The sequence below is a fragment of the Palaemon carinicauda genome, chromosome 19, assembly GCF_036898095.1.
Source record: "Palaemon carinicauda isolate YSFRI2023 chromosome 19, ASM3689809v2, whole genome shotgun sequence".
Classification (NCBI taxonomy): Eukaryota; Metazoa; Arthropoda; class Malacostraca; order Decapoda; family Palaemonidae; genus Palaemon; species Palaemon carinicauda.
Genome location: NC_090743.1, coordinates 125,719,195 through 125,731,555, shown reverse-complemented (window position 1 = coordinate 125,731,555; position 12,361 = coordinate 125,719,195). Strand labels below are relative to the sequence as shown.

At 44.7% G+C, this 12,361-nt stretch overlaps 1 protein-coding gene across 1 annotated transcript in view; it reads left to right on the top strand.

Moving 5' to 3' along the window:
- Positions 1 to 5,181, top strand: part of LOC137658832 (muscle M-line assembly protein unc-89-like) — a 48,591-nt gene extending 43,410 nt beyond the window's left edge. The window contains exon 7 of the mRNA XM_068393909.1: positions 4,478 to 5,181. Coding sequence (XP_068250010.1) covers positions 4,478 to 4,588 — 111 coding nt within the window. The 3' untranslated portion in view covers positions 4,589 to 5,181. The remainder of the gene's footprint in view (positions 1 to 4,477) is intronic.
- Positions 5,182 to 12,361: the final 7,180 nt, after the last annotated feature.

The following is a 12,361-nucleotide window of genomic DNA, read 5'->3' as shown; positions in this document are numbered from 1 at the left end:
AGGTCATCTCGGGGTCAGAATCCACTGCTTTCAAGGCCATCCTGTACGTCCGTCGGGTGTAATATTTCTTGAAATTGGCGATAACGCCCTGGTCCATCAGCTGCAGAAGTGAAGTTGTATTTGGCGGCAGGTACACAACTTTGACATCAGGATGAAAATCATCCAAGTGCGGGGGGTGGCCAGGGGCATTGTCCAGCACCAGCAGGATCTTGAATGGAATTCCATTTTCCCGGCAATACAACTTCACTTCTGGGATGAAATGGTGGAAGAACCAGTCCTCAAATACAGCGAGTGTCACCCATGTCTTCATGTTTAACATCCATATAACGGGGAGAGAGCTTTTCGTCACGTTCTTCAGGGCTCGAGGGTTAGCTGCCCGGTAAACTAGCAGCGGCTTCAGCTTGTAGCTCCCTTCAGCATTCGCCCCAAGCATTAAGGTTAGGCGGTCTTTAGCCGCTTTATATCCGGGCATCGTCTTCTCCTCACGGCTAATGTAGGTCTTCTCTGGCATTTTCTTCCAAAAAAGACCCGTTTCGTCGACATTGAAGATCTGCTTAGCCGAATAGCCACCCTCCTCAATGATCTCCTTCAACACTTGGGGGAATCGCTCGGCAGCCTCTTTGTCCGCAGATGCTGCCTCTCCGGACACTGACACATGGTGGAGATTAGCCCTCTTCTTGAAACGGGAAAACCACCCGTGGCTGGCAGAAAACGTTTCTTCGGCAGTGCTTTCCCCAGCCTTAGCTTTGACATCCTCAAAGATAGATTTGGCCTTCTCCTGAATGAGCATAAGGCTCAGAGGTATACGCCGCTGCTGCTGATCCTCGAGCCAAATGGTGAGAAGTTTCTCCATCTCTTCTATGATTTTCCCTCTTTTTTTGCTAATGATCGTCGATTGCATCGGCACTGCACCTTTCACGTGTTCCATTATACGATCTTTCTGTTTATAAATGGTACCGACGGTCGAACGATTCAAGTTGTATGCCCGTGCAACGCTCACCATTTTCTCACCCGTATCAAGCTTCTTTATTATTGCCACTTTCGTTTCAAATGAAATGGCTTGCCTCTTCTTTGCACTACCACTCTCACTAGAAGCCTTTCGCTTTTCACCAACCATATTGAATAATGGATGCACGAGATATTTGATGATAAAAATGAAAAAAGTTCTTTGCGCACTGGAAATACGTTCACGCACTTACGCACTGCAACGAACTGGGCAGAGGAAGGTGGATGCTGGGTGAGCTCTCACAGCGCCTAGCGGCGTAAAGAAGCACTACTCGGAAAAAGGTGCGCAATACAAAATCTAACTTACAGCATCTCTATCCGAACATTTTACGACATACGCGCAGACATGTTCGTATGTACCGTTGTTCGTAACTCGAATGTTCGTAAGTAGGGGAGCGACTGTATATATATATATATATATATATATATATATATATATATATATATATATATGTGTGTGTGTCTGTGTGTGTGTGGACAGATATAGCAGTTGTAAAGGAAAGGATTTAACATGAATACAAAGTAAACTACTTACTTTATTGACACTTTGAATATGCATTGATAATATTTTTATATGAGCAGGCAAGTTTTTTTTTTTTATTATTATTATCTCTGGGGTATAGTGCGCCACTTGTAATCGTGCAATGCGCCAATGTAGGCGCATGCGCCATAGGTTGGCCACCCCTGAGTCATAGCATGACATAGCAGCAGATCAGGATCATGTTTTTTATGGTTCTTCACTGGATTTCAATTATCTTGAAAAGCTTTATGCATAGAGGCTTTTGGACGAGCTATTCATACAATAAAGTTATCTGCCTCAGGTAAGTAGTTTGTCTGCTGATGACGAGCAAATGAAAGAAAATGGTACCATTTTCTTTTATTTGAACACATAGTCCTAAGACTGTTTGGTAGGAGTTTCAATGGTCCTACCATTCTTTTCCCTTCCATTGGAAGAAATAGGGTTAGTTAGCACTCACTTGAGAACGAAGAAACTACAAAAGTTGTTGATCGCCATTGAGTTTTCTCCTTAAACATTCTTTGATTGCAATCTTTTTGCTCTTTCTACTTGTGCTTTTGGTGAGCAAATGTTGGAACGACACCCTAATGCAATCAGCTTTGGAACGTTTCCACGCAACTGACGATGCAAACATTTTCGTAACGCTTCCACCTGTGCATGTTATCGTTGATCTATTTAGCGATTGCTCGCTGTTCAGTAGCTCCTTTTATTTAGTTGTTCTCTCAGTAGAGCTATACTTGATGTACTACTAGGGGTTTGTACATTCTTAAACAGTAAACATTCGAAAGTCGCAGCACTTTGCTCAAGTGGTTTTTGTGACCGATCGCTCTCCTGTTCGCAATTGTTCATATACCTTTCAACTATTGATTGGTCATATTCCCTCACTTGTTTGCCCTGGGGAGTAACACTTCTAACCCCTTTTTCTTCTGACTCGTACAACCCAAAATGAAGAAACGGGTTAATTAGTAGTTAAAAGGTACATAAATCCTGCACAATACAATATATAAAATGCATTTAATTCCCAAGGGCTGTAAGTGGCAGGGTAGCGATGTAATAAAGTAGTTACACTGTAAAACCTTTTATGCCAGGGATTTAAATTCAAACAACAGAAAATTATAAATCATAAACAAGAGTACACTAAAGTCTTGGCTAAGTGTCAAGATTCCTCAACTTTTTTAATTACAATATGTAATTATTAAGTATTTTATGAAGCTTTAGTTAATAGGATGTAAGATCAATTTATAAGAGTAAACCTTTTGTCTTGGGTATAATTATGGTATTGATGATAAAGGATATTACAGTAGTACCTTGGTTTATGATTAACTTTGAATTTGAACAAATTGGAATACAAGCATACACATTTGAACTGGGTTACAAGTATTGCATTGGTGTGCAAGCAAAAATTCGCACCATATGGGCATTTTTTGTGGACAAGTACTAACGAGACTAGCATGCAATGGCCAGAAATCAGTCATGCGGTACTTGTAAGCCACCCGCACAGTGTTCATGGGCTATTTGTTTCTCATTAGCCCACACCCCCTTTGCTCAGCACCTAACTCTTCCACTTTCACGGCACAAGTAGAAGCATTGTCTCACGCAAATGTCTTTGGAAATGTTTTTTGTACAGTTGTGACTCTTAAAATTTATTGAACAGTTTGATAAAACTTCAAACCACATAGTCATTTTAATTGGAAATAGTAATCAATGAATACAGAACCTGAATTCAGATATTTTCTTTTAATTGGCACAATGATTGGATCAAGAATGTTATCATTATTGTTTGTCATAATGTCATTTTGTGCTGTGTTGTAAAGTTAACAGTATCATGACAATGGCTCCCAAGATGGTTAAGAAAGACTAAGAAGAAGAATAAAATCACTGGAGGAGTGAAAAAAAGGAATTATTGCTAAGTATGGACAAGTTATGCGTGCGGCTGACTTGCCAAAACAGTACAATCATACTTCAAAATCCACAATTGGTATAATGATGATTCGGGACAATAAAGAAGATATCAAAGCATTTGACAATTCATAACCGATACTGAAATTGACGAATCAATAGCGCCCTGTTTTTAAAGTTGAAAGGCTTCTGCTCCTCTGCACATGAGCAATTAGCAGGTGGTATGTTTACCAAAAAGAAAAATTTGTGAAAACCAATGATATTGGAGCAGCATCAAGAGAATACAGGGGAGATTTCAAATGAGGAGGAGGAGGGACAGAGGGAGATATCTCTTGCTTCAAGTTAAATTACATAGATGTAAGATTGTGAGAAACCATCCAAATTTTTGTAGAAACATTACCCAGATATAGCTTCGGCAGGGCAAGCAGCAAATCTATTTATCAACAATGCTAGGCAAAAGCAATCTAATCTAAATAGATCCATACTCAAAACTAAATGTTAGTGTGTAGTAAAAGATGACATAGAGTGCAGACAGCATAAATTAAAGGATTCGGTTATACGGAACTCCCGATAACCTTCTCATGGGGGTAAAACAGCAGCAACCTCCTCCTCATCTTCTCTTTTAATAATAATAATTATAATAATAAAGAAAAAGTGCCAGTCAATGTCAATATTTCTAGCTTTTGTTGTGAAGTATTTTGTATTCATTTCTGATGCTAGGTGTTTTACATTGTTTACTAAATTCTGTTAATAACCTTTAAAAGGAGTGTATTATGTGGTATAATGAACATGTGGGAAGCCATCGAGTTAATTTAATTTATTTTTATGTGAAAATTAATTTAGTTTTCGAGCATTTTAGTATGTGAGCGATCTCCCTGAACGAATTAAAACTTGTAAACTGAGGTACCACTTCATATGCTCACCATCAATCAGTTGAAGTATCCTTATTATTCCTACTCATGTATATACAGTTAGAATAATTTGTAATTTTATATTGTTTAATCCATCTATCCTAATGTAGGATGAATGATAATTTCCTCCTTTTTCTTTTGACAGATGTTAATGAACAAGTGTTCTCGGCATCGTAGCAAACACAATCCGATCACAAATACTCCAGAGGGATTTTGGAATCCAGAATGGGTGGACAAGACTCAGTCACCAGGTTAACCCTTGGATGATATGTTTGCAGTTCACCAGAATTAAGGTTTACCAACAGTTTGTCACTTACAAAGGAAAAAACAACAGTTGTGGTAACTTACAGGAAACAATCGTCTAATTCTCAGTCCATGATTTGGGAGTTCAAGGCCCATGCTGCGTTACTTTCTGGGTTTTACTTCATTTTCTAATTTATCTCTAACCTCTTAGCACTTCAAGTTTCTTCAACATTTCTTATTCAAGGACCAATCTTTTCAGGTGAACCCACCCATGAGTCTTGAGGTGTGCCAAATAAACATGTTAAACTACCATATAAGAAATTAAATAAGTAAGAAACTGAGAGTTGATGGTTTATAGAAGAAATAGAATTATTTTTCTTGTAAATTGTTTTTGATATTTTAGAAAATTTTATGTATGCAATGTATATAGTGTAAGTATTGAGATGTTTATTTGAATATGATTTTAAGTTGAAATAAGGCCTTAGTGTACAAAATATTGTTAAATAACATAGTATGATTTTAAGAATTTTCATGTAAGAAATAGGAGTTAATTAATAACTTTAGCATTTTAAGTCAGAGGAATTAATACAGTATTGAGAAAATTATTCCGAGGCTTTGTTTGCATCCTTTATGGGCTAATATAATGATATAAACAAAATATATTTAAAAGTGCTTTATAGGTAATTGGAAATTTTATTTTGTTAAAATTAAATCTATCCTGATTAGTTTATTCTTAAAGGCCCGTGTTGAATTTTCAAGCAGCAGTGTTCCAGATATGCAACCAGACTATACTTCGTTGATTTGGTCGTGGTATATCGGGATTACATGGACCTGCAAGCTGTGTTTCAAAATGTGGATTTATGATGATAACTGGAAGTAAGTACTCTCTTTCTCAAGTAATATCTATTTTCCCTGAACTTTATTTTAACTTACTACTGCTGCTTCTGCTTATAGTCGACTCCTAAGGTATGTGTAGATTTAAAAGAAAATGGAATATAATGGTTATTCCATTTAAAATCACCCCCATATCTTGAGGAATACTTAATTACCAATAGTGTATGAAATTCTTTGCTGGTTGTTCATCCAGTGGATTCTTTAGTTCCACTAATCCCAAATGAATTAATAGGTGGTCTTTACAGCCAATGCTTTGGCACTGGGTCTAAGAAAATCCCTCACATAACAAAGGAATAGATAGAAAAATTAAAATTGCATTAGAAAGCTAAATATATTTTCCATATATCGGACCTCGACTTCCCCCTCCATAATGAACCAGCTACCAGCATAGACCAAGAAACCTCTAATTTGTGTCTTTTGGGCCTAGGGCCACAACAGCAGATCTAGGGTCATGTCTCACCTTCCAGGGGCCGGAATAGGATTGTTCACCAAGGCTGTTTACCATACGAATGCAGGACAGGACTTGAAGGAAGGCTGATTCTGACTCGCCCTGCTTGGTGGAAGGGCCTTTAGGGTTAGCGGGTGTTTGTAGCGCACCTTCTGATGTCTGAATCATGGTTGTGTAGTACTGTCGGCCCTCATTAATAGCGGGTTCTTGCTTCATAGTTTCGGTTTATTGCGCATAAGAATAATGCAATACCTATCAAAAAAAATTATTATTCGCGATAAAATTTCACGCTTTGCGATGATTTCAAATAGCCCACACTCCCTTACACTAGGAGCCCTGTGTGCCGCTACCTATCTCTACACCCAGCTGGTTCTAGCTCTCTTTATAATATATATCCATTTACTGTGGTAAAAAATTACAGCTATATCTGAAATTAACCGTATTTTGATTAAACGGGTGTTTTACTAAACTATCCAATAATAGTGCATATAATATTCACATTTTAGTATCATATTTATGATTAAAAACATAGCGAATTATATCTCATGCATTGTTTACATTCAAATCAGCTGATCAACCCTGGTTAGTCCGTCGTCAACCTCAATTTTTGGATTAAATAACTCTTATTATTAAGGCATGCTACTGAAGGATAATTCATATTTATTAAAAGAAATTATTATTACTTGATCTATCATTTACAATTCGCATACTAATTTCAATAGTTTTATTTGAAATGCTTCTCTCATATTTTATTTACTTGTACAGCGAGTTGAATCGCATAACGTTAACCGAAGTTTCATTCATGTTGCCGATGCACGATATTTTAGGTTGTAGCTCTGTATTGCTTGGTTATAAAGCCTCAGTAGAAATTTTCCAAAGCAACAAATATTTCATTTATTACAGAGAGAGAGAGAGAGAGAGAGAGAGAGAGACACCGTGGACGTATGTAGATGTACGGCTACGCAATGTTTTATCGTGATAAGTAGTCTTTTCTTATGAACAGTAAAGTAAACCATTCCATATTCTAAATCAAATTTCTTTAGTGTTATACAGTACTGTCTACTTTACCCAGCAGTACATTACAGTAGTAATTTACAAACAAATATTTAGATAGTGTACACTATGATATCCGAAATATTTAACCTATCACAAAGAGGGAGGCTTAACTGTACATCCCCCCCACCTCCATTTATAACGAGCAGAGCCAGGGGTGGGCCATAGTTGTCAATGTGAGCCTCAGAAGGGAAATGAGGCCCGGATAGAGCTTCCTTGGGGTAGGAGCCAAAGCAGCTGCAATTTCCTGCTGAATCCGTTGATTTAAAGCGGGGTTTATCGTGATAAGTAGTCTTTTCTTATGAACAGTAAAGTAAACCATTCCATATTCTAAATCAAATTTCTTTAGTGTTATACAGTACTGTCTACTTTACCCAGCAGTACATTACAGTAGTAATTTACAAACAAATATTTAGATAGTGTACACTATGATATCCGAAATATTTAACCTATCACAAAGAGGGAGGCTTAACTGTACATCCCCCCCACCTCCATTTATAACGAGCAGAGCCAGGGGTGGGCCATAGTTGTCAATGTGAGCCTCAGAAGGGAAATGAGGCCCGGATAGAGCTTCCTTGGGGTAGGAGCCAAAGCAGCTGCAATTTCCTGCTGAATCCGTTGATTTAAAGCGGGGTTGTCTACTACCTTCAACGCCCAATCCTTCAGGAGGGAGTTCGTATTCTCAAGACCCCGGGACTTTCCTGCAAAGGAGAGAGTTCCTGGAGGTTTGGGAACTTGCCACAGTCAGAAAGATTCCAGGGTGGAACGGCAGAAGCTAAGTGGTCTGCCTCAGCCGGAGAGAGCCTATACAAGAGATCTCAATTCCTACTAGTCCTAGGGTAAAGGTATCTCCTAGAGTCTTGAGTAGCCTGCCTCCGCTTTGGCTGAGATTTGACTGGGGCCAAGCCGAGCCTTTCCTAGATGGGGTCGGGATTAGAAAGCTTTGCCCTGGCTGCTCTCATTTCCTAGTATTTCTAGTACCTGGAAACATGCGCGAAGGAGCTGGCGCTGGCGGACGTTACAGTGCTGGATCACTAGACTGAGGTGCGGGCACCAAAGTGGCCACGGAGCATGGAAGGGCGACAGTGTGCTCTGTTGCCTAGGAGCAAAGGGTTCTCTGGAGACACCATGGTTGTCAAAGGAATAGAAACTGGCTCATAAGACTGAACCGATGAAGACACAATCGGAGCAGCTCAGGTGGATAAGGCAGCTTTAACAATATCCAGAAACCATGCCGAGTCAGAATAGCAACGGGTACCCGTATGAGAGGTGGTATCTTGCTTTCCAGTGTTCACTACTCGGGGGCCGAGACTCAACACGTATGCGCAAGTGTAGGGGATCTCACATGTTTGTGAGATGGAGGTGCAAATGTACATCTGTAGACTTGGTTGGGGTGCTCTGCTGTGGGCACATGAGGTTTAGATTGAGAGGTGGTTGGGAGATGGTAATTCGACCTTCCTACCTCAACGGGCAACTTAGGTGCGCATTCTGCTGTCGGTATGCGAGTGTGGCACACTGGAATCTTAAATGCTGTGGTGGTATGAGGAGCCCTCTGGTCTGTATCTGAAGGATGCGAGCACACCCTTGCTTGCTTCAAAGAGCTAGAGTGCAATTGCTACGAATCATGAGCACACTTACGAACAGCTGCAAGTGGAGTTCTCTCGACTAAGGACAATCAACCTCTGTTGCAAAGATGTCCTAAGGGAGTTTAGCTGAGCAGGCTCAGCGCGCATACTCATCACAGGGATGCATAATTAAGTTGTTACCCTCGAAAGAGACAATCTACAGGACCTCAGGGACAAGAGGCACAGGGCCGGAGAGAACGAACTCCCCTCTCTTGACACGGGAAGGACCTAGGCCGACCCGGTCAGGAGAATGGGGCTCCCGCTGTGTGCCACGCTCCAGCACGTCCAGAAGCTGATCCTTTTAGGGGAAACCGGAAGCTGGTTGTGCCTAATATTGCATGCTGTTTTGTTGGAAAGCAGTGCAGTCACCTAGAATATCACAAATTTTAAGTAATTTGTATTTTTCCTAACAGTACTCACCTCGAACTACTTTCTTAGGAGTATCTGGGATCTCCTCCCTATCCGACCAAGAATTTTGCGTAGTTCCCCCTATCTCCGCTTCCCTTGTTGGGTCGCCCCGTGGTGGATGGATACTCGCCCTGAGGCGACCCTGGGTCAGCTCACGAGTGTGTGCTGCTAGGTCAGACTCGCCAGTAAGCATCTGGTCGCGGCGTAGATAACATCTCGCCGCTCTCTCTCTTCATCCTGTGTGTTACCACGTGTTTCTTTTGTGCCTTACCATTCACATCCTTTCACGGTTTTACTGGTGTTGTTTGGTGTTTCAGTGCTTTCCCTTTGGAATCCCAGCATCGCTGTCCCGGGCCTAAGACCGGTAAGCCTTTGATGTCCCCTTCAACCCCGTCAGAGAGAGGTTCTCCTTCCCCTTCCCCTACCCAGAGTAGGGGACGAGATAAGTCTGTTGCGGGGAAACGGACCATTGCCATTCCCCATGAGTCTGATGATTTATTATGTATTGTGCCTACGCAGACGTGTGGGGGGTCTGCTAGTGGGGCGGGCGTGTGTGCTGAAGACGAGGTTCTGGTGCCCGCAGGACCCGTCTCGAATGAAGACCCGGTGTGGGGGAAGTCAGGAACGGCTCCTTCCCCTCCATCGTGGCAGTGTCTTACAGGTTCAGCGGTGCCCGGGGCTGTTATGGACAAGGAGAGGCAGCCCACAGGATCGTCAGACCTTGACTCCATTGTAGGGACGGCACCGAGGACGTCCTTCAGATCACCCATGCGTCAGGAGGAAGAATTCTCGGGCTGGTTCGCTTCTCGGAAGGCTCTACGCACGCCCCCGGCGCCCTCATCTACGCTCCTGTTGCCCTTCAGGCAGCCCGTCACGACGGTTGCACATCTACAAGACCCTTCATTATTGACAGGAGATTCATCGTGATCCTCTTCCTCTTCTCCCTCCTCAGATACATCTTCGTCCTACGACTCGTTTTCGTCGGAAGGCTTTCGATGCCTGAGAAACGAGAAGGAAGCGGAAGAGGTCTAAAAGGAGTAAGTCCAGCTCTTACGTAGGCCCTTCTAGGAGGAAGGCAAAGGTCTCGAGGTAGGAGAGCAAGAAGAGGAATTCCTCCAAGAGGAAATGGGTTAAAGTGGCTTTCCCCCGTAGCTGGTCGAATAGGGCTTTTACCGCTCCAGTGCCGGCCCTGGTGGCCGCTGGAGCCGCCCCCGCGCCCTTGCCCAGTATCTCTTCGGCTCCGTCCGTTCGTCGGATGCAGCCGTTGGCACACACAAATGTTACCTTGCCGTTGCCCGGTAAGTCACCGGCTCAATCCGTCCAGTGGAGGCAGCCGCTGGCTCAACCCGGCAGCATGGCATCCATACCCGGTACTACGACAGCTCCATTCAGGCTTCGTGGTCAACTGCTGGTATACCAGGGTACGCACACTCCACGGATTTCCCCGGGAGGGGGTAGACCCATGACGACTACCTCCGTCCCGGTGGCTCCATCCGTGATGGAGCCAGCCGCTCCATCGTCCCGGCCAGCCCCATCCAAGCATCGGAGGCGGCCGCTGACATGCCCATGACAGCCACCTCCGTCGCCAGCCGCCCCATCGTCCCGGCCAGCCCCATCCAAGCATCGGAGGCAGCCGCTGACATATCAGGGTACTTACACCCCACGGATTTGCCTGGGAGGGGGTAGACCCATAACAGCTACCCCCGTCCCGACGGCTCCATCCGTGACGGAGGCAAAGTGGCTTTCCCCCCTTGCGGATTGAACAGGGCTCTTGCCGCTCCAATGCCTGCCTCAGTGGCCGCTGGAGAGGCCCCCACTTCTTTGCCCAGTGTCTCTTCAGCTCTGTCCGCCCGTCGGATGTAGACATTGGCACACGTAATCTTTACCTTGCCTTTGCCCTGCAAGTCACCGGCTCCATCCGTCCAGCGGAGGCAGCCGCTGGCTCGGCCCGGCAGCATGGCATCCATACCCGCTGCCATGCCAGCCCCAGCCAAGCATCGGAGGCAGCCGCTGGCATATCAGGCTACTTACACCCCACAGATTTCCCCGTCCCAGCGGCTCCACCAGTGACGGAGGAAGCTGCTCCATTGGACCAGCCAGAAGTGAGGGATACTGCCGCCCCCACAGATCCATCCGTGCTCGAGGATGCAGCCGACATGGAGGATAAAGTGGTAGAGGGCTTGTTAGACACGGCCGAGTATCCTCCTATAGACAAGTCCTGGCTCTGATCCGTCACCACCACAGATTAGACGAGCCTAAACCGTCATCAGGGCAGGATTGGCTTTCAAGTTTGGGGAGGATGGTGGATAACCCCGGATAGCGGAAACCATCCTTGGCCCTAGCGCGGGATGTGGCACTAGGCATGGAGCTCTTCGATAAATACTTTGAGGGGACATTAGAACTCCCGAAGAGCTCAAGGGTCCTTCAAGCTCCTGCCGGGACTGAGGACCCAGAAGAAATTCTATGTTCCAGACAGGCGTCATGCAGGCCCCCGCTCGTGGGAAGAAGCCTTTGCAACGTTAAACCAGGGCAGTGCAGATGGCAGATCCCTCACTGCACTAGTGGTTTTCTCTCAAGCAGTGGCCTCCATGTTGGAGGACACCTCGCGAGACATAGTCAATGTGACCTCCTGGCTGGACTAGTGGGCGTGTACCCTGGCAGGGTTCCAGCTATCTCTCAACCTGTCAGTACCAGGGAATCAGGCCCTTCTACAAGAACTCATTTGCTCAGGAGGGAAAGCGATGAATTACCTTATCTTACAGTCCCTGACCCAGTCGGCAAACTGGGCGTTAAGGAGGAGGGACATGGTCCTTTCAGGATCTCCCGTAGACTTCCCGAACGGGAAACAAAGTTTCGGAGGAATGCGCCGGTGTGGGGTGAGACCGTGTTCCCCCTGCAGGCAGTAGCGGAAACTATGGAGAGAGTGGGCAAAATTAAGGACTCGGGAGCCCAGGCTGTCAGTGGCAAGACGTCCTCCCCATAGGAGACCATCAGCGGACGTGGCCAACCCACCTACGGCACCACTTCCTGGCAGCATCCCCGCTGTCCTCCCGCAGGAGTGGTGCCCCAGCCCAGTCCTCCTTTAGGCAAAATACGCCGGCGCAAGGATTGCTAGCAACCTTGAGGGAAGGGGATTTTATGATGTCCCTGGATCATCAAGGACAACCTTTTCAGATCCCTGTGCATCCCTCCAGCAGGAAGTTCCTCAGAGTGAAGTTGGGATTCCAGTCTCTGCAGTTCAGGACTCTGCGGCTCCTCAGGTGTTCACGAGGGTGTCACCGTAGTATCAGCCTGGGCCCACAAGCAGGACATCAGGCTGATCCAGTACCTAGACGACAGGTTGCTGCTTTCAGCCTCG